At 39.2% G+C, this 23,540-nt stretch overlaps 1 protein-coding gene across 3 annotated transcripts; it reads right to left on the bottom strand.

Moving 5' to 3' along the window:
* Positions 1 to 260: 260 nt before the first annotated feature.
* Positions 261 to 4,504, bottom strand: LOC133864561 (uncharacterized). Of its 3 annotated transcripts, XM_062300947.1 has the most exons (4): positions 3,842 to 4,504; positions 3,485 to 3,735; positions 2,643 to 2,702; positions 261 to 2,469 (listed from the first exon to the last, which is right to left on the bottom strand). In XM_062300947.1, the coding sequence occupies exon 4, from the start codon at positions 2,459 to 2,461 to the stop codon at positions 365 to 367; it is 2,097 nt and encodes a 698-aa protein (XP_062156931.1). In that variant the 5' UTR covers positions 2,462 to 2,469; positions 2,643 to 2,702; positions 3,485 to 3,735; positions 3,842 to 4,504; the 3' UTR covers positions 261 to 364. The 3 variants fall into 3 exon arrangements, with proteins under 3 accessions (XP_062156931.1, XP_062156922.1, XP_062156938.1); XM_062300938.1 differs by lacking the exons at positions 3,485 to 3,735; positions 3,842 to 4,504 and adding an exon at positions 2,972 to 3,357; XM_062300954.1 differs by lacking the exons at positions 3,485 to 3,735; positions 3,842 to 4,504 and adding an exon at positions 2,972 to 3,357 and having other exon boundaries at positions 261 to 2,417.
* Between the last annotated feature and the right edge of the window lie 19,036 nt (positions 4,505 to 23,540).

Here is a 23,540-nt window from a genome sequence, read left to right as displayed (position 1 = left end):
AAACGCAATTAAGCGTTTGACAAAATCGCAGTTTAGCCTTTAAAATCGCGAATTTACCTTTAAAATTCTGCGTTTTCAAAAAAGCACCATCTTATCTGCGATTTGAAAAAGCAAATTTTCTGCGTTTTCAAATCGCAATTTTTAAAAACGCAGTTCCCAAACTATCTATGTTCTGCGATTTGGTTTAAAATCGCACTTATTGTCTACGAAATCGCAATCCCAAACGCACCCTACATCATGTGAGCCTTGCTATGTGACACTAAACCATTAACGATACTTATTAACTACACACTAACATAATCATACCCTTAATTAAGGTGAAAGTTTACCAGAGAAAATAGCAAAAACTTGAAGAATATAAAACCTAATCACGCACCACAAGTTTCAAGTAATCTTCACTGGATATCTTCATTTCCATCACAGCCATTGGACTCAAGGTCCCGTTGGTCTCGACGAAATTTCTAAAATTTGCTTCTGATGCTATTATTCCTGTTATGCCACCGTCGGAGACTTCACACGGTTCTATCGATGCATCCCATGCGTGATTATACCAGTACACAATCTTTGGCATCACGTACCCATTCCTTTCATACTTTTCACGCATTTCCCCATAATTCTCCCGCCAACCGATAAAACAACGATGAGGGACACAATGATCAAACACGAAAATTCTTTCAATCATATTCTCCTTACTCAACTTCAAATCTTTTGCAGTTTCCAAAATTTTATCCAACAACCGTATGAGCTCCGGGTAATCACACATTGGTAGACATCTCAAAAAACTTATCCTTGATCCAAGATCATCTCCTTCAATGTTCACAAACTCATGATTATTAATAGTACAGTATGTCAAGACCTTTCCCCTCCATGGGCTTGCACAGAGTTCAGATGTCATCAATGCAAATGCGAGGCAGAATCTTTCCGTACATTTATATCCCCCATGAACTAGGGAAGCATCAATGATAGAAATGCAGTTTACAAACTTTCCTTTGCTCGAGTAGGCATCTATCATTCTTTTCCATTGCAAGTCAGCAACTTCATGACCACTATCACAACCTAATAAGAGACTTAATATCTCATCAGGGAGCAATTCTTTGGTAGTGGTTTTTGGCATTTTAGGGCACTGCACATTCTGAAGGTGTTGCAAAAACCCATCGCGATCATGTTTATAAAACAATCCCTTGTAAGTTCTCATGGCATTAGATGCAATCCGATCATATCGAACCAAGTTCCACTGCTCCGCACTCATGTAAATTTCTGGCAACTCTAGGGCTCTACGAAGTGGGACCAAAACTTCTTTCCGCAATCGATTTCGAACTCTGTAAATATAATGGGACTCATCCAGCCCTCTGTATTCAGGACAAGATTCACGTGGAAAAAGTTTCCTTGCAACACTCTCACAAAGTAAAGTTGAATGATCATAAGATGAGTCAAGAGAAGGGCACCATTTTGAAGCCAAACTGATTTTTGTTAGCTGCCCAGAAATCAAGTACTCAAGGTCGGCCTTAAGTAGCTTTGCAAAAAGATTGGAAATCTGGTCGTGTAAGAAACGGTATTTTGGATCGTAGTTGTAACTCTCAGTGACCTTCTTTGCCATCATAATTCTTTTCTCATTCTTTGACATCATAATTCTTTTCTCATTTCTCAAATGTATGACCCTTATTTTCTGCATTACTTTAGACTTCATTCTCTTTTCTTGCTCTCTCATCCTTATCTGTATTTCTTTAGAATTCATTTTCTTCAGCATCAATACATGGAGTAGGTGTCTTTGCATTATTCTCTTTGCCGTAAATCTTCTCTGTCTGTCTTTCATAACCCTATCCCTCTCCATAATTTGATTGTGCCGAACTTGTGGCCCATTGAGAATCCGGTGGAGAATTTCCAGCAAGTCCTTTAAACACCCGAATTTGGAAAATGCCACCACGTTGTATGCTAATGTTTCAGGGTGGTATCGGTGGAGCCATATAGCTGCTGTGTAGAAATCCTCTCTGCTTTCTTTGCTAAAACGACCAGTGCCCCTTAAGAGGCAAATGAGTTTGAGAGTGGTTTGGGGACAGCCATGCCAGGAATCCTCCAAAAAGCCTTGCACAACATCTGGTGTATCTTTCTTGGTCGGAGTATATTCGATATGCTTAAAAAAAATATACCTTCTCCAAAAAGTAAGGCACAAATTTTTTTGTCGAAGAGCGCGCTGGTCCAGGAACCATTCATTAAGTATATCACGGATGGTTTTGGTATCATCTGGATCTTGGATATCATCTAGATCTTGGGTATCATCTGGATATGAATTCACAGTAAATGTGGAACGAGGGACTTCTGGAGGCCCAAGTAGCAGATTAAAACCCCGCCCCATCCATGGCTCACTACAAATATATCTTAAACCAGTCCACCTGGCTGTAGTAGCTCCAGTCCTTGATCTAATGGACAAGCGAATGAGTTGAAAACCAAGGAGACTGATCATATTAATTACTACATGAGAAAGACCCGGTGTAAGTTTAAATGAATCAGATTTGAAGGAAAATGATAGTCTATAAAATGTATAACTCGATGTATGAAACTGTAATGAACGTGCAACTCCAACAATGGCAAATTAAAATTCTGAATGAATATCTTTAGAGAGAAAGAGGAAGGGATCCAAATACCAGCTGGAATTCACTGCAGGCTTGAGCGTTGAGTTTTTTAAAGCTGCAACAGAGATCCACCTGCTCCAAAAGGAACCAAATATATATCAGATTCAGGGGTTATAACCAGAAGTCGCTCGCAAGATCTATGTTCAAACCCCACAAACAACACAACTTCAAGAGTGAGTGCCAGAGGAACGAATTATTCCCACAACGACATCGAGGAAAATAACAAGAATGAATCCTATCCCACGCTAAAAATCCTTGTCCGGCTAAGTAATATGAACAGAAAAGTAACGACAATACAACGAGTTGTATGAAGACAATAAGAAATATGACACGTCAATTACCAGGAAATACTTGCAGCAAACATTTAGAGTGAGGCTCCACGCTGGTTTAAGCAAAAAGCGGTGCACGGTGACATTATTATTTCTTTCTCGGGAGCAAAGAAAATAGTAATTCTAGTTTCAAGCAGAAGGACAAAACGTAGGACAATAATAGATCTGATACCAGGCTGCTATAGTAAATGATATATCTGACATCAAATCTGGTTTAAGCAAAAAGCGGTGCACGGTGAGGAAGTTCCAGTGAAAGACTGGTGGCAGACCGGAGGGGAAGGAGGCGCGTGAAGGCTGACGAAGGTATTTAAGCGTAGCCGCTTAGGATTCTCTATCACGATGATGAAAAATATAAGAAAAGGAACTTATAAGAGATCCTCACGCGTAGACCTAGAGGCTAGAGCTTTGTTTTTGTTTTTGTTTTTGTTTTTGTTTTTGTTTTTATTTTTTTCTTTTTCTTCTATCTTTTTAACTATTAAGGGGAAGGAAAAAAAAATGAATGGATGTTTACGGTTTTGCCCTTACCGCTTTTCCGTGGCCTCTGCCAATTGGGTGCACACATAATGACGTATTACGTAATCAATTAATTTTGGAGTCTTGGACGGTCCAAGCGGGTGCCCTAGCTTCCTCTTCCAACTTCCAAGAGGGGGAGGCAGTAGGGGTCGCCGTCGACCACCATCGGACTTCCAGTCTTCCAGAAGCAGTCTGGGCATCGTTTCCATGAGCGAGCCGCATGCGCCGTGCTCGTCAAACCCCACCTTTTAGTAGACCTTAATCTAGACAGACAAAGTCAGAGAAAGTAACGGAGATTCTTCACAGAGTACTGCTATATATACTATAAATCTTGAATGGAACTACCAATCACAGAGATTAGAGAATTACCAGAGGACCATATACACGGCAGGATCAGGAACGAAATCTGTACAGAAAAACCCTGGTCTAGACAGACAAATCCCCCGTGGAAAGAGAGAGACTCTTCAGTCTTCACATACGGCTATATATGCCGGAGACCATATACAACGGCAAAAAAAACGAAGCTGAAGCTGAAGCTGGTAGGGTATGAACAAAGCCTGTATCGAAAACGAACGCCTGGCTGCAGAGAAAATACCCAGGCTTGCAAACCTCGAATCCTTGAAATTCTACTGCGCCACAATAACAGGATAAATCTGAATATTGCCATTACTGCTTCTCTTTTCTTTTCTTTTCTTATATCTTGTTTTCTTCACCTACACCCTCTTTTTGGCAATCAGCCAATCACATTTTATCTTTTTGTTTCAATCCCTACCAAGTTTCTGTTGCCCGTGAACGGAATCTCTCACCTTTCTGTTATGGGCATGTTAGAGGGGATAGCTGGAAGAAGCCCTTGGACAGCGCCAGCCCATAGTGACAAGGGGGATCCGGGTAACAGAAGGGTATAGCCCAGAGAATAGAAGAATTTCGGTAGCAGAGGGGATTTTCTCCGAGCTTCTAGAATAAGTCCACCTCATCTATGTTAAATTACTGCTTTAGCCCTGTAACGGTGCGCCTAGAAGCATCTTTTTATTTGTATTCATTTTGTTTGGTTAACGTTTACGTGGAGGGAAGAGCTGGCAATCGGTTAGAATATATTCTAACCGATTGGCCTATTTAAACCAGGAAGGAAGGAGAGCTAGGTAGACTGAGAATTGAATTAGATTGTTCACCTTTCTTGAGAGATCGAGCCTCTCTAAGAGCCCTTCTCTTTACTCAATACAATCCAGCTTCCATTCAGCTTGGTTTTGTTCTTTACGAAAACTCAATTAGTTTAATATCACTGAGGTCTCAGTATTATGTACTGAGGCAGTGAACTCATCATTTCACTTATACGGATGTGGCAAACCCCCACAACCGTATAGAAGTTGTCTCTTGGCTGCAGGTACTCGGGTCGTAGACGTGCATTTGAGATATTATGACCGGAGCTCGCCGCGATGGTCGTAATTGCGGGACCATGAGCGTCCTCAGTTTTATAGGTTTTGTTATAGCTTGTGACGCCTATGTCACTTGTTTTTGTATAAAGCCAACTTTGTTATGTATTTATATTGAGGAAAGACTTAAACACATAGATGGTAAATGGCTCTTGTTATTAATTAATGATAGATGTTTAAGATGTGATTTCCACTGTTAAGTTTATTTTTTTCCGTTGCATAGTAGTTAGATGTTGTACTCTGATTCACCAAATACATATTATGGGGTATGTACCATATGTTGGCTTTGCGACACATCATCGTGCCACTGTGAGGATCCATTTGCATTTTAAGAGATTAATGTTTAAGCAAATGATTTGTATAAAAAAAAAAAAAAAAAAAAAAAAAAAAAAAAAAGGGTCGTCACAGAAGCAATTCTTTCCGCTTGTTACATCCAAAATAAAATACCTCATAAGAAAACCGGTAAAACTCCTTACGAACTTTGGGAAAGTCGTAAGCCTAATTTAGAATACCATAACCTTTGGCAAATGTTATGTTACCTGAGTCTAAAAAAAGAAAACTTGGTTCTAGAACTTGTGATTGTGTTTTTATTGGTTATGCTTGCAATAGCTCATGTTATAGATTTATTGTTATTAAAAGTAATGTTTTAGATTGCAATATTATTATTGAATCGGAAAATGCTATTTTCTTTGAACATGTATTTCCTTTGAAAAACAAGGAAAAAATATTGCATGAACCTTTTTATTGCTTCTAATGAAATTGTTGATGATGTGCAAAAATTGAGAAGCAGCAAGCGAGCTAGAAAGGAAAAGAATTTCGGTAATGATTTTATTGTTTATATTGTTGATGATGACCCAAATTGTTATGATGAAGCAATCAAATTTATCGATGCACCTTTTTGGTTAGATGCGATAAATAATGAATTATATTCAATTATGTCTAATCATACTTGGAAACTTGTTGAGTTACCCCCTAAAACTAAACCAATTGGTTGTAAGTGGGTGTTTAAAAAGAAACTTAAACCGAATGGAACAATAGATAAATATAAGGCACGTTTGGTGGCTAAAGGTTACAAGCAAAAGCAAAATGTTGATTATTTTGATACTTATTCTCCGGTTACTAGGATTGCATCTATTAAAATATTGTTTGCAATTGCTTCTATTTATAAACTTGTTGTGCATAAAATGGACGTTTAAATTGCCTTTCTAAATGGTGATTTAGAAGAAGAAATTTATATGAAACAACCTGAGGGACATGTGGTCCCGGGTCAAGAACACAAAGTTTGTAAATTAGTGAAATCCTTGTATGGCTTAAAGCAAGCACCAAAACAATGGCATGAAAAATTTGATAAAGTGATGTTGTCTAATGCTTCTTTGATTAATGGTGCGGATAAATGCATTTATAGTAAATGTTTTAATAATGAAGGAGTCATTATTTGTTTGTATGTTGATGATTTACTAATTTTTGGAACTAGCCCTGAGGTTGTGCTTGATACCAAAAGATTTTTTCTTAGCACTAAATTTGATATTAAAGACTTGGGTGAAGCTAATGTCATTCTAGGAATTAAAATTCTTAGAAATAATGATTGTATTATACTATCGCTATCGCATTATGTTGAAAAAATGCTTAAGAGATTTGAACACTTTGATCATTCACCTATGTCTACACCATATGATTCAAAGGTACATTTGGTTAAGAATCGAGGCAATAGTATCTCATAAGTAAAATATGCACAAATCATTGGTAGTTTAATGTTTTTGACAAACTGTACACGCCCTGACATTGCATATGTTGTTGGTAGATTGAGTAGATATACTCGTAATCCTAGTGTTGAACATTGGGATGTTATTTCTAGATTATTGAGATACTTAAAGGACACAATTAATCTTGGTTTGTCATATTCTGGTTTTCCTGCTATATTATAAGGGTATTGTGATACTAATTGGATTTCTGAAAGCCTACCAGTGGCTATGTGTTTACTCTAACAGGAGGGGCTATCTATTGGAAGTCCTCAAAACAGACTTGCATAGCAAAATCAACCATGGAGGCATAATTAGTTGCCTTGGAGAAGGCTGAAACTGAAGCTGAATGGTAAGAAGCTTATTGATTGATTTGCCTTTATATGCTAAGCCAGTTCCACCTGCTTGTATTCATTGTGATTGTCAAGCTGCCATAGCTTGAGCTAAGAGCAAGATCTATAATGGGAAAAGTCGACATATCCGATTAAGGCACAATATTGTAAGGCATCTCATTGAGAGTGGTATAATTTACATGGAATTTGTAAGGTCAGAAAGGAATCTAGTAGATCCTTTGACTAAGCCACTAGCAAAAAGGTTGGTGAATGAAACATCGAGGAGGATAGGACTTATACCCAAATTATGACATTGTGATTGATACCCAACCTCTGTGATTGGAGATCCCATGAATGAGGTTTAATGGGAAACGAAGTCACAAGTGATCATGTTGAGGTACTGTCATTCTATATTTATCCATTATCTTGTTGAGAAGATAGTAATGAGTCAATCCCTATGGTGTAAGACAGTACGAGATGCAGAAGGATTAAGGATGAGTTTAAAACTCTTAATGGATCCATAGTCCCTACATGTTGGGATGGGCTGTACTCTGCACACACTCTTGATGGATGCCACCTATGTGAGTGTGGAGGTGATGCCACTTCCTATAAGACTAGGATAGGTCTCTAGAGCACTCATGAAACCCAGAGGCGCATGGCCTATATAAGGCGCCAATCCACTGATGAACAACCCTATTCAAAGGAAGCTATGTGGATGATAAGTTTGATCAACTTATGAATTTGGTTAAATGAGTCTAACTCTATCATAATTTATTAATGCTCCGTTTGTTTCGGTGTAAAATGGTTTTCGTCGTAAAATAGTTTTAGGGAAGTCATTTTTCAGAAAAATATTTTCCGTCGAAATCATTTTTCAGTGTTTGCGCGCGTACGAAAAATTACAAATATTTTTTATATTTTAATTTAATCATATTAATTTTAAAAAATTAAATTTTATTCACAAAATAAAAAATATTAATATAAAATAATATAAAAATGTTTTTTTATATTTGGCATATACATATTCCGGCAATTGCCGGAATCCAGCGCAAAACGGCCGGATCCCGGCCAGTTGACCGGAAGCCGGCCGTCTTGGCCAGTTTCCGGCCAGCTGGCAGGAGATTCGGCCAGAACAGCCGGATCTGTCCAGGATTCCGGCCAGATGGCCGAATCTCCGGCGGCCCGGATCCGGCGAGATAGCCGGAGGTCCGGCTGCTCCAGTCAGATTCCAGCCAGACGGAATCCGGCGACATCTGCCGGACGTCGCCGGATTCCGGCTTAATTTGTGGAATTCCGACACCAACTGGAGTTCGAATCTGACTTGTCGAAATTCGGCAATAGTCAACTGCTTGAACGTAAAGGTCGACTGCGTTGTTTAAAAGAGAGTCGACTGCATCTACCATCTACGGAAAATGATTTACACTTTTAAAAAGCGTAAATCATTTTCCGAAATTTATTAAGCATTTTTTGTCAAATGGAAATCATTTTCCGGTTGACCATTATTTTCGCCCCTATCAAACACCGTAAAATACCGAAACCATTTTTCAGAAATTATTTTATACCGAAACAAACGGAGCATAAATCATAATAATTTTCCATGAATTTTTTGTTGAAATAATTCTCCACTGGATATCTATTCTGTTTTTTTAGTGCCTTTTATTTTATTTTTTCAAAAAATGCAAAATTCAAATCGTTCCATACAATATACAAATAATTCAAAAATCTTTGAAATATGTCAAAATAACAATTTAGTCCTAGTCCTCGTCCTCGTTGTGAATGCTCACTGATTAAGCAAGTTTTACCTGGGGAGTCACTACCTAATATGGATGTATAGCTCAAAAACAAACCAAATTCTGCAAGTCAAGTATATGTTGTTAAATCATTGATGATATCGAATTCTCACTTAATGACTATTTGTTATACTTTTAAAATTACAAGTCTGAAATACAACAAAGTTGATGATTGAAGGCATGCTTTTCTTGTTTTGCTCGTTCAAATAATGTAGTAAGCAGGAACATGCCATTATTAAATCTAGAAAGAAAAAACTCCAATATATATATAAAAACCAACGTTTGCTTATGAATATCCGATTATTTTTTATTAGCTCTTCTATAAGTTACTTTAATATATATTTTAGAGCATCTCCAGCATTGATGGCTAATTTAGCAATTTAAAATTCAACTTTTTCTTTAGCTATTAATTTTATATTTTGTAGAATATCCTTAGTTTTGGATTATGTGTTGGGACTTATAACCGCCCAGCATAGCTAAATGGGCTGAACTGAATTCATCAACATTACAATTAGACATTTTCACTTGCATTAATTATTATTAAGATTCAAATAAGGTCATGCTTGTGAATAGTGGTCTCCATTCACTCCCAACCTCCATACTAAAATTCCAGGTGAACTAAGCAATAGCCTCAACCACTTATTAGAGATGTCCAATTTTATAAATCAACAGTTATATGACCAATAAACCACTTAATTCCCACTTGGTTTTAGTTTTAATTCGTAGCTATTGGGAGTCTGGGAGACTTGTTTTTTATGTTCAATTTTAAGACACATGTTGGTGCAAACACGTATTGCAGACCATTGATTAAATATGTGTTGTGTTTGGCTCTGGACATTGGAGACCAACACAACCTAATGTAAAATATTTGATGAAATGATTAAATTTATATTGTTTTATCAGCTCAAACTTTTAGGACAAGTTGTTATTTAATATGATATCAAAACATAGGTATTGAATTCAAACTGTCTCCATCAATTCACCTAATTTCAATTAAATAATCTATGCGTTGGGTCTCATCTGTTAAAAGAGATAGGAGTTTCTATCAAAAAAAAAAAGAAAAGAGACAGGAGTTTTAGTCCACCCATGATGGAGAGTATTAAAATATTTGATTATTTGATTAAACAACTTATGATTTTTTTTTATTTTTTATTTTTGGCTTTGTAATTAAGTTGGAGATGTTATTATTGTGACTTTTGTTATTTTTGAATTTTATTTTTATTTTATTGTAGACCGAGTTATGTTACCAACCACTCTCATATCTTTATCATGTACTTTGCAAAAAAAATGTTCTCACGAGTCACTACTGTTGGTTCATCATCATTGGAAATATTTCTATTACAAAATTTACAATCAGATAGTTAAAATTAACAATTAAAACAATCCATTCCTCTATTTTCATTTCTAAAAAAATAAAAATTAAACTTCAAAATATTTAATTTTTTTTTTCACTTTTTATATCACATCAATATATTTTTTTAAAATTTATATTAAAATAAAATAATTCACTATAAAACACAATTTTTTTACTTTTTCATATAAATTATTTATATTTTATATCAATTATATTAATCGCTTCTTAATACTATTAAAAAAAAATCAACGACCTTTACCAAAAACACATAATTTATGAGTTTTGAGCGGTCAGTTTGTAATCCTTTTATAACGAACATTAATTAGTCAACTAGCTATACATTTGATTTATCAAAGAGGATGTTTGGGAATTCAACGGTCAAATGTAGTGTCTGTTGGGTAATGTTAGAGGGACGCGTGTCATCAGCGGATTGAAAAGAGAGAAAGAGACGGAAAAGCGTGATAAAGAAAATTTAGGGACGCGTGTCACCAGCCTCCCAGTACTGCCTAATCTTTTCCTTGATACGATCGGAAAATTTTCTGACACGCGCGAAGACATTTTTACTTAAGAGGCTTTTGCGGATGGATAATCTCAACAAGGACGGTCAGCTGCATGCCTGCATGTGTGGAAGAGACAAGGACGGTCAGCTGTAAAAATCGAAAACAAAATGCATGGCAGAATTGCGTTGTTACGGGGTCATTCATCCGTTTCCTGTGAACTTTTTTTTAATAAAAAATTATTTTTTTATTATAAATGGGTGATGAAGGACGGATGAGTGTCCCCATAAGCATTTCGGTCATAGCTGCTGTTTTGATTTTTCTTTTGGTTTACAAACTATAATAATTTGCAGGTAAAATGCATGTCAAATTAATACACCCCCAAGGGCCCAAAGTGTTCGTGTCAAGAGCTCCAACCACGGATCTATAATCTAAACCAATCGGCAAACACAATTAGTCCAATTTGTTGTAACAGTTGACGAGAACAAAATCTACTATATATCCACATTCCATTAAGTTCTTCTTAAAAACAATGCTTTTTAAGATTTGGTTTTTTGAGAATAAAAAAAATTTAAAACTCGTTTTCTCATTGTAACAAACTATATCGTTTCTTTAATATTTATTTTCTCTTTTTTCTTTTTTATTTTCTTTTTTCCTTTTTCAAGTTACCGTTGGGGACAATTCATATATAGAAATAATAATAATTAAGAGAAAAATAGATTAGATAATAAATAATAAGTTTATATTAAAAAACAAGTAAGTAAAAGCTACGAAATAAATAAAAATAAACAATAAGTTTATAGTAAATAACATAGGTGGTGAGAGGTAGAGATGCTCTGTACCATAACTTTTACGGCTAGTTTGAAATATTTATTTTTAAAAAAAAACGATAAAATTATAATCCTTATACAATTATCTTACCACCATAAAGCATATCGCATGAGATTCACGTGTGAGACCCACTTACACGAATTTCACATATCTGAATCTCACTCCTTGTATTTTAGTTGTGAAAGAAAAATGTTAGATTTACAACACCAATACAACAACTGTACAATAATCCATCACATGTGTTGAGAAAAATAATATATATTGAATCACACCAAAATACTGTACATGAGAGGCCTATATATAGGCTAGTACATAAAGGACAAATATACAACGTAGCCCATGTGGGACAATACGAATATAATCTAACATATACGAATATAATCTAACACCCCCCCTCAAACTCAAGGTGGAGTGCAAGAGACCATCTTGAGGTTGGACACAAGATCGCGGAACCGCCCTGGAGGATGAGACTTTGTGAAGAGGTTCGCGAACTGATCATGAGACGTGACAGAATGAAGTTGTAGAGAGCCCTGAAGAAGGTGATGACGGACAAAGTGACAATCAATCTCAATATGTTTGGTCCGTTCATGAAAGACATCATTATGGGCAATCTGAATAGCACTTCTATTATCACAGTAGACAGGAGTAGCAGAAGAAAAAGTGACACCCATATCCTGTAATAGCCATCGCAACCAAAGGAGCTCCGAGGTGGTGTCAGCTAGAGCACGATATTCTGCCTCAGTGCTAGAGCGAGCAACAACAGACTGCTTCTTACTACGCCAAGAAATAAGAGAAGTGCCAAGTAGAAAACAATAACCGGTGGTAGAGCGACGATCTATAGGATCACCTGCCCAATCAGCATCAGTATAAGCATACAACTCAAGAGGAGACAGAGAGGAGAAGTGGAGCCCATGAAATAAAGTCCCCTTGAGGTAGCGAAGGATGCGAAGGACAGCAGAGAAATGAGTAGAACGGGGAGCAGCCATAAACTGACTCACCTGATGTACAGCATATGAGATATCAGGTCTAGTAACAGTAAGATAAACAAGGCTACCAACCAAATGCCGATAGAGAGAGGGATCACGGAGAGGCTTGCCATCCTGTAGATTGAGGCGGATATTGAGCTCAGTCGGTGTGTCGACGATCTTACAGTCTGTGAGATTGGCCCGTGAAAGCAGATCAGATATATACTTGGCCTGTGTCAAATATAAACCATCAGAAGAAGAAGAAATCTCAAGACCAAGAAAATAGCTAAGAGTGCCAAGATCCTTCATCTCAAAATGCTGACTAAGAAACTGTTTGAGCTCCAGAATACCAAGAGAATCATCGCCAGTGATAATCATGTCATCAACATATAACAACAGAAGAATGATGCCTCGATCTGTGCAATGAATAAACAAGACAGAGTCATACGAGCTGATGGAGTAGCCAAGACCAGAGACAGTGGTGCTAAACTTAGCAAACCATGCCCGTGGAGCTTGCTTTAGACCATAGAGAGCCCGGCGAAGATGACAGACCTTGTTCGGAGGAGAAGAGAGGCCAGGAGGTGGCTGCATATAGACTTCTTCACTGAGATCGCCATTAAGGAATGCATTTTTGACATCCATTTGAGAAAGTGACCAATGGCGAGAAGCGGCAACAGCCAAAAGAGCACGCACAGAAGAGAGGCGAGCAACCGGAGCAAAAGTCTCCTCATAATCCACACCATACTCCTGAGTAAAACCTCTGGCCACAAGACGAGCCTTGTATCTGTCAACAGAACCATCAGAACAAGTCTTGATTTTGTAGACCCACTTACACCCAACAACAGACTTTCCTCGAGGCAAGTCAACCAGATCCCATGTATGGTTCTTGTGTAATGCATCAAGTTCCTCTTTCATCACGTCCTGCCAAAGAGGGTTAGTGGAAGCCTCACGATAGGAGTGAGGTTCATGTAAGGCAGCTAAGGCATGAAAACAATGAAAGTCCTGGAGATGAGATGGAAGAGACTTTACCCGAGTGGATCGGCGAAGAGCAGGTGGGGAGGCAGGAGCCGGAGCCTCAGATGGAACAGAATCTTGAGACTCAAGCGTAGCGACATCATGAGCATTTGAAGACTGCGGCTCAAGTGAGGAAGACTCGGGACAAATTTCACCAGAGGTAGAGTGAGAGAGAGGTGTCTCGAAAAGTGTGGTAAAGGGAGGAAAAGAGGGCATGCAAAATTTCCCAACGTCGTGAAATAACTTATGCTCCCAGAAGACCACATGACGGGAGATGCGAAGACGGTGTGACACGGGATCATAACACCGATAACCCTTTTGTTCTACCCCATATCCAAGAAAGCAACATAATCGAGAACGAGGCTCGAGTTTGGTACGTTCATGAGGTTGGAGCAAAACAAAACAGGCGGAACCAAACACACGGAGTTGATGGTAAGTGGGAGAAGAGCCAAACAACCGCTCGTGAGGGGTACAATTTGCAAGGAGAGGGGTAGGCAACCTGTTGATAGTGTAGACAGCTGTGAGAGTGGCTTCACCCCAAAAAGGAGTAGGAACCAAAGAGGAAAGAAGAAGAGCACGAACAATGTCTAGAATGTGCCGAAGTTTACGTTCAGCTCTTCCGTTTTGCTGTGAGGTGACTGGACAAGACAAGTGAGGAACAGTGCCATAGTGTTTTAAAATATTTTGAAAAGCTTGTTGAGTATATTCTAAGGCATTATCAGAACGAAAAGCTTTAATGTGTTTAGAAAACTGGGTCTCAACCATTTTTGCAAAATTGCGATAGATATCCAATAATTCAGAGCGTGATTTCATTAAAAACACCCAAGTGTAACGAGAAAAATCATCACAAAAATCACAAAATAGCGTGAGCCACTCATACTAGGAACAGGGGAAGGTCCCCAAACATCAGAATGAATTAAATCAAAAGAAGTAGATGCAATAGACTCACTATTATTAAAAGGCAAAGCTGGTTGTTTCCCAAGTTGACAAGAAATACAATCAAAAGACTTATTGGACACTGAACCTAAGAAACCCTTAAAAGCTAAAATCTGTACCCGAGACATAGATGCATGACCAAGACGCGAATGCCAAAGAGCAAGAGATGGCGGCGATGAAGTGACAGCAGCAGAGACACCAGGGATGGAAAGGTGTAAGGAGGAAAGCTCAAACAGTCGCCCAATTCTACGCCCGGTCCCAAGTGTCTGGCCCGTTCGAGGATCCTGCACATACACACCAGAGGAGTCAAAAACAAGTCTATAGCCCAATTCACACAATTGCCCAACAGATAAGAGATTAAAGGATAATTTAGGCACATGAAAGACATCAGGGACAGAAAGGAAAGGCGTATGAACAGTGCCTAAGGATTGAACCGTCATAGAGGAGCCATCAGCTGTGTGAATTAATGATGTATGTGGGGGAGGGACAGAAGTGGTAAATGAAGAGGCATATGGCGTCAAATGGTTGCAGCAGGCGGAGTCAAAAAGCCAAGAGGAAGATTTACCTGGCAAAACGGAGAGGACAGAGGAAGATGCATTACCAGAACGAGCGAGGACCTGGTTGATAATTGCCTCATAGTCAGCTGAAGATAAAGTGAGAGTAGATCCGGTAGAGTCGCCAGAGGGAGCAGCTGGGGCAGCCGAAGAAGAAGCACTCTCAGTAGTGGTAACAGCTGCAGCATGTGTAGAAGATTTGGCTTTGCGCCAACATTTGTCAATGGTATGCCCACGACGGCGACAATAGCGACAAAAAGGATTGTCACGATTCTTGGAGGGTCCACGAACAGACCTGTCAGAGTGCTCGGTCTGAGGAGATGGAGCAGCTAATACAGGATGAGTATACGGAGTGTGCTGAGAGCGCAAAGTAGACAATCTGGTCTCCTCTCGAACAAGCTCACAGACAGCCTGGTCCAAAGTGGGAAGAGGAGAGCGATGCAAAAGTTGCCCACGAACAGGCTCAAAATCATCCCGCAGAGCCATCAGAAACTGATAGAGACGATGCTGGTCCCTGCGGGCAGCATACATCTGAGCATCGGTAGGGTCCCTCCAAGCAGGATCAGAAAGAGCCAACTGATCCCATAAGAACTGCATGTGAGCAAAGAAATCCGTAATAGTCTGATTTGATTCTTGCTTCAGGCGATAGAGATCAAGAATAATCTGGTACTCGCGAGAACCATCAATCGACGTGTAGCGAGAAGCAAGCATATCCCAAGCCCCATGTGCATCATCAAAACTGCCAAATAAAGCCGCAATAGAGGGAATAGTGGTGGCACGGAACCACGTAAGAATCTGATGATGTTTGCTGTCCCAATCAATAAGATGAGTGTGGAAGGCATCATCAGTTTTGGCATCGACTTTAGTAGGCTTGGGGATATCCCCAGTCACATAAAGCCAGAGCTTGTGGCCTTTAAGAAAGCTCCTCATAGATTGGGACCAAACAATGTAGTTGGTGCCATCCAATGTAGCATGAATCTGAGTAAGAATCTCGTTTTGTGCCATCTGGAGATGCCAAAAGCAGAAATAGACTAGAAAATGGAAATCAAAACGAGAAAATAAGTAGAAAACACCTGGTCAGCCGAGTCAACGGTCAAAGTCAACGGTCAAGGTCAACGGTCAGGGTCAACGCTGACGTGGCACCAGGCTGACGTGGCACTAGGGCTGACGTGGCGCTAGGATGACGTGGCACTGCGAGGTTGGCGCGTGAATGACACGCGCGATAGGTGGCGGCGCGTGGGCGCGTGAACCAGCGGGCTGCAATCTTCTAGTGGCACGTGGCGGCGCGTCGACCGTCGGATTTGGACAAAAATGGTGTCTCCGAGCAGCTAGGCGGCTTGTCTAGGGATCTGTGCTGAAATTGGAACGATCGAACGGCTGGAACGTCTGATGTTGGAGCGGCAGCAGAGGCTGGCGGCGCGTGGAGGCGCGTGAATGGGCAGATAGGGCTGTTCTCGACGGCTCTGGCACGGTGGTCTCCAAAGGTTTCGATTGGTATATGAACCAAGTCGAAACAGGGACTGGAAGACAGAGCGATGAGGTACGGCGGAAGCAGCGGCGGCGGTGCCGGAAAATTTTCGGGAAGAGGCCAAAGAAAAAGAATAATAAAATAGATAGGTGATTCAGAACCTGTGCTCTGATACCATGTTGAGAGAAATAATATATATTGAATCACACCAAAATACTGTACATGAGAGGCCTATATATAGGCTAGTACATAAAGGACAAATATACAACGTAGCCCATGTGGGACAATACGAATATAATCTAACATATACGAATATAATCTAACAACATGAGGGTGGGTCTCACATACTGGAGTCCACCCTCATACGAAGAGTTGTTGTACAATTATTATATTGGTGTTGTACAAAAATCAAATCCCGTTGTGAAATAACATATCTGAGTTGCATGAATCATTTTGCTTCCCCTGTCCCATTAACCTTGATTGCCGTACCAAGCCTGTCCGATTGGCAGACGGTGGTCGGTTCATGGTTTTTGGATGAGCGTGTTCAACAAGAAAGCATTTGTATATTTGATTTCCCATATCACTCCCATCCGAATCCGATGGAGAGGTGGACATCTGGCATGGAAGCTGTACAAAAGGTCCCCTCTACTTCCATCTCCCAAATTCGAACCAGACACCGAGAAAAATCAAACGGATGCTCATCCAGAAGGGCGTGCACCTCCAAACCCCCGAAATCATCCGCACCCTCCGCAACAAAGAAATCCAGAAACACAACAGCAAACTGAAGCGCCTTGCCCAACATTGCCAGACCCCACCAGTCTCCAAGTCCCAGCAACAGGACCACTCCAAAGAGTACCACTTCCAGACCAACAAGCACGTGTACTAGACTACTAGGAGTTCACCAAGGCGGTAAAGGGTGTGAAGAATAGTGCTTTGATGGTGGGGAAGCCATGGGAGAGGCTGGAGACAGCTGGGCTCAGAGAGATTGCTAGTGAGAGTAGGGAGTGCAGACGTGCAGTGGAGAGAAGCTCAAGAAGGAGAAACTGAGGGAAATGTTTGAGGAGCGAAAGCGCGAGGATTTGCTGTGGGTTTTGGAGGACGATGATGTGCTCGTGAAGGAAGAGTGCTTGGATGGTGAAAAGGGCAACTGGGACCCGGCAAAGCGGCGACGCAGCGAGGCCGAGGTGGTTCGGTTTCTTGTTGATAGGCTTGAGTATGAATAATTGAATCTTTTTCTTTTTCTTTTTTGTTAAATGAGATTTGGGTTTTCTTTAAATTTGATTTATTTATTTGGGTAATGAGTGAACTCGTGGTGTAGTCTGTGTTCGGGAGATTTCTAAGAGGGACTGGACGTTTTCGAGGATGATGAAACTGAACCCATCTCGTGTTGGGAACAAAAATTTTGAAAGAAAAAAATTTTCTCGCCGGATCTCGACCAAAAAGCTCTTTCTCTCTCTCTCTCTTTACGCCAAAACGATCTCTTTCGCCGGATCTCGATGTAAACGCTCTCTCTCGCCGGAGGTACTTATAAGTGTTTTGTTCTTTAATTTCTGGATTAAAAAAAAAAAATACAAAGCATAAAATATCTCACATTTCGTCTCTGTCAGTTAGATTGACTATTATTTGGAACTTCTTATTTAACTATTATTTTGCGTAGTCCTTGCTTGCATTCTTTTTTCTTCTTCATCTGATATTTACCTTCATCAGCTGCGAAGCTATATTTTTGTAAGATGAGGTAGGATAAAGGGTATTTATTCAAGCTTTGTTCCTATACTTCGGTCTTCGGTAAAGTTGGTTTTTTGCAACAATATTTTCATATTGGTTTAAATATATCAAATCATCTCATTTGCTGTTAATTGTTTAACAATTCTAATCCTAAAGTGAACCTTTGAACTTTTGAAGATTGTGTGCCACTTTTTGTTTACTGTTTTTTACCGGATTGTCCTTTGGAAATAATATTTTTCTTCCTTTTTTAACTTGCTATGAAATCGGGAAAATGAGTAAATCATGTTGAATTCGGCCCGTTTAATTAAGCTTGGCAATTTTTGACACGACCTGTGAACCCAACACGAACACAACTCGAAAATACAGGGTTTGAGTTTGGGGTAATCGGGTTCGGATCATAATCAACCCGATTATGACACGGTTATAATCGGGCATGGCGGGTCAACCCGCGACCCGCTGGTTGACCCGCCAAACACGATTATAACCCGTTTATTTAAAAAAAAAAAAAAAAAAAAATCCTAAACAAACTACAAACCCTAGCCGCACCTGCTGACCCGCATCTCTTTTCTCCTCAATTTTTTCACTTTCTTTCACCATTTCACCGTTTCATGCCTCCAGATCGAAACTACGAGTTTGGGGCTTGGAATCACTTTCGCAAAGTAATCCTCAAGCTCCTCATGAGTACATGTCCCGCACGCAGCACGCACCCATTGCCAGTTGATCCCCTGGTAAGGGCTTCTCTGGTGGCGGAGGCAATTTCTACTTCGATTCTTCTTTTGATTCCTTCTTGTTCATGACAGCGTCTGGGTCTGGTGGAATCTTGCTTGTTACCTCGTCGGCCATGGACTTGTGGGCGCGAGCGCTAAAGGGCGTCGTGGATCTTGGAGCCGATTGTTGAAGATGTTGTCAGAAAGTCGTTGCAGGGTCAGATCAGAGGGCTAGAGGCTTGTCTCATAAGCATGCCAACATGGGCTCGGACGATTGCAGAGTCTCGGACCGTCGGACGAAGCTTCTTGCCTTCTTCAGTTGACCAATTCTTCTTCACAAGAATCACAACGAGTTACCCGGGTCCTGTTACTCGACCCGTAAACCCGAATTGCCAAGCCTACGTTTGATGACCCTTCCCGAGCTCCCCACCACTTTTTTTTATTTTGACTTCTTAAAAAAAAAAAACATTACCTTCAAAACAATAATTGTGCTTTTGCCCATCAAATAAAAAATATTCTAATTTTTTTACACTTTTTATATCATATCAATATTTTTTATTATTATTCAAATATTTTTTTTACTTTTCTAGAAAATATTCTCAAATTTTATATCATATCAATCATTTTTTACTATTATTAAAGCAAATATTTCAGAACACAATTACTTACTAAACATACTAATTAACTTTTTTTTACTTTTTATATTACATTAATAATTTTTTTTTTTACAATTTAAATAAAAAAAAATTCACTACAAAATATATATTTTTTTTTTTACCTTTTTTTTTATAAATTTTTTTAATTTCTATCACATCAGTGTCTATTTAAAATTAATGATTAAAAAAAAAAAATTCCCTCAAGCAAGATGAGAGGGGGTTACGGGCCGAAAGCTTCAGCACTCCACACCACAGTTATATTATCAAATATTCAATACTATCATTTTTCACTTTTCTTTTTTTTTCTTTTATATTGTCAGTACTCGAGGCAGACTGGACATCATGGACTCAACTTCAAGTTGTGAATGAGTGTACCGGCGTTTGTTTTCGATACATGCGTTGTTGTTCATACCCTACCAGCTTCGTTTTTGCTGCTGTTAGTTCTATTCAAGACTGAAGACTGAAGAGTCACTATTTCAACGGTGGATTTGTTTCTGTAGACCAAGGTTTTTCCGTATAGATTTCGTTCTTGATCCTGCCCCACCGGCTTCGCTCCTTCTGTTGGATATGGTCTCCGGTAATTCTCTATTCTCTGTGATATGTAGTTCTATCCAAGATTTAGAGTATATTTAATAGTACTCTGTGTATACTACTACATGGATTAAAATCAATTGTTGGCATTGAAATTGGGGCAACAACAGTGAGCAAAATCTGATATCAAGTGTGCGGAATCTCAAACTAAGTTGATGGAGCACATGCACGACAAGAACATAAAATGCTTTTTCATAGGAGTACGGAAAGGAATGTGTTGGTGGAACAACTCGAAGGTATGCTATCACTTGATATTGATATGATATTTAATTTCATAAACATATCTGCTAAGATATATAAGTTTTCAATTCAGCTATTGTTAAATACAAAAATCTTTTTAAAGCACACAGTAAGCATTTTGCATCACAAATTATCATTAGATCAAAATTTATAGTAAATTTGTAAGTCATATCAATTTTGAAGGAATCAAAAAGGAACATTTAGCTTTGCTCGATGAGATTACAGTAGCCAAAATTGAAATGAGAGTACATCAAAGAAAAAGCCTTTTGATGGAAGGTCACTTTTAGTTAAAGAAAAATGTTAAGACCTAAAATTATTCTATATTTCTCTGACAAGTCGAAACATTTAGCCTTTGCACTTTTTGACTATGTACCAAAAGGCTAAATTACAACTTGTAGTTGCATTATGCCAAACCACCGAGGGTGGTCCAGGAATTAATGGGACCGCGTCATTCATTTGATGCATTTCCTCCTAATTTTTATTTTCTTTGGTGCTTATTGTAGGGTTGCCTAGCTCTAGTTTGTGTGTTTTTAGTTGTAATCTTTCTTTATTTACCTATATAAAAAATAAAAGAAAAAAAAGGAAAAAAAAAACAACCAAAAGAAGAAACTTCAACGGAGGTAGGGGCTATGGGATAAAGGTAGACCAATGGCCTGCGAAGCAAGAGTTTAGATAAGAATGGGGGCATGAATGCCAAGAACCGAGACCACCAATAAAGGCGGTTAAACAAGGAACATTAAGAAGATACAGAAATTAAAAAACAACATATAAATAAAAGCCCAAAAATACAAAAATAACAAATAAAATTCATCACAGCATTAGAAGGAGATGAATTGAGGTTAAACGTCACAAGCGCCGGCATGTGAAGAATATGCTCTAGTAAAGGAAGCCAAGGGCTACCGTGAATAACCGACTGCAGAAGCTGGGGAAGGTTTGGAGGAGGAATGTAGCCAACATGCGTCGGCGAGTGAGATTCACTCGCTAGCGGGTGCAAGCCACTCTCCAGTATGTGAATGTCTGGAGAAGTCGTGACTGAACACTACAAAAATGTTTGCATTTTGACACGTGCAGTTTGACACGTATACAGTGCTGTACACGTGTCAAACATTTAGACACGTGCACTTTGACACACGTAAGACGCGTGTCAAATGTGCACGACATTAAGTGCACAAGTTGACACGTGTATTGAGATACACGTGTCAAATTGGTTATTTTAAAAAAAAAAAAAATCCAAATCGAATTTTTCATTTAAATAAATTTTTAATTTAATTATTTAATTGTATTTTTAAATTAAATTAAAAATACGATTAATTAATTAAATTAAAATTTTAATTAAATAAAAAATCTAATTTGGATTTTTTTTCTTCAATTTAGTTTTGGTATTGGTTATTTAAAATTATTTGGTATAATAATTTTAATAGTTATTTCAAATTTTATTATTTCCGACCACAAATAACGCAATATTGATTTTACCGAAAAACAGCACAAAATAATATTACACAAATCATAAGTTAATAACGTATTCGTTAACTAAGCAAATATTTACACATAAAAATTAATTACACAAAATATCTACAAATCTGAAGGGCGTCCCTGCGAATGAGGAGGTACCGTCCCAGGCGTGTTCTCGCCAACCGGCGATTGCTGCGCAAGGAATGGTGTAGCGGGCGAAGGTGTAGCGACAATGGAATGCTGGGTCAGCCGTCGTCCAACAGGCGACAACGTACCAACCGTTGTCGAATTACCTGCAAATCATATAGACAATTAAAGTATATAATATTACTTGCAAAATTAAAGGGGTAATTAAAACAAATTGAAATTAATTTTGTCCTACACACAGTATAAATCATACCTGCAGATGCACTACTAACAGACGACGTACTACCTACGTGTGCAGGTGAAGGCGTACCAAGACATGGTGCTGATGCTCCCATGGAGGACATGAAGACCTCAACCTGTCGCAGGCGCTGCTCCAACAGGTCATTCCTCGCTCGCTCAGCCTGTAGCTCCGCTTGGATCTCTTCCATCTTCCGAGTGTGTTCGGCCCAATCCCGAGACGTGCCCTGAGATGGTCCCCCTTGTGACCGAGGCCTATATGAGAAACATGTCCCCCGAACAGGTGTGACGTTCGGCCAAACCTGCCGAACCCTCCCTGCATACTCAGGCCTCCCAACCGCCTGTTCGTAAGCGTCGTTCGGTGCCCAACGCACCGTGTCTGCGAAGACGCTTTGCGTGGCGGCTGGATCACTGGATAAACTCTGCGTCATCCTCTCCTGTATGTCGTCAACATGAAAAAGTCATATATTGAATAATGACAAATCACACATAATTTTAAAAATAATAGTAAATTAAATCAATAGCATACGCATAGGACCCGTGTACGTTCGTTCACGTGAGTGCCGTCCATCCTTGTGTGGGTCTTCACGAACGACGCGGCGCGAGTGGGGGGCGTGCCAGATGTACATGTCTGTCGTCATGCAGTTGACATATATAAGAAACAGATAGCGATAAAAATAGTATAAATAAAAATAAAAACAATTATCAACAAATATATATAACATAAACATATATATTTTCATACCTCCTCGTGATTAAATCTGGCATAACTTTTAGATCCCGTACAATGAGGAAGGTCATTCTGCTCGCGCAGCCTCTTCATCCGTTCAGAGGTTGCCTACGCATTTAACATGAAAATAAAAATGTAAGCATTGACACACTTAAATTAAAACTAAAATTAAATAAACTGTTATTAAAAAACCACAACATTTTCTTGGCCTACATACGATTTTTGCTCACGGCACCAATCTCTCAGCAGGAACTCTACATCTTCTGCGTCATAGTTGCCAAAAAAATTGTCCGGCATTCTCGCACGGATACTCTCGGGCGTGTCACCGTCTCTAATACGTAGTTTGGTTTTGAACCTCAACTTCCACGAGCGGTGCTTACGGCCAATATCACATAAAGCCTCCTGTTGTGCCCTGCGCGCGTCTACTGATACAGGTAGATAGAACTCCTCCGGCACATTCAACACATTTTTATAGGTTTAAAAACTTCAAGAAATACATTAATCTCAAGTTTAATTCAAATAAATAATTAAATTATATTCATAGACATACCATCAGCGCGTCCCACATTGCCTGCTTAATCTGCCTATTTACCTTCGCCCATTCGTCCCGCATGTGTATGTAGGACCCATTCCTGATCAGCTTGCCCTCAGCCCGCCGAAATCGATTGCAGGCCCG

Source organism: Alnus glutinosa, chromosome 1 (genome assembly GCF_958979055.1).
Source record: "Alnus glutinosa chromosome 1, dhAlnGlut1.1, whole genome shotgun sequence".
NCBI classification, from domain to species: Eukaryota; Viridiplantae; Streptophyta; class Magnoliopsida; order Fagales; family Betulaceae; genus Alnus; species Alnus glutinosa.
This window is presented reverse-complemented; position numbering and strand designations above follow the sequence as displayed.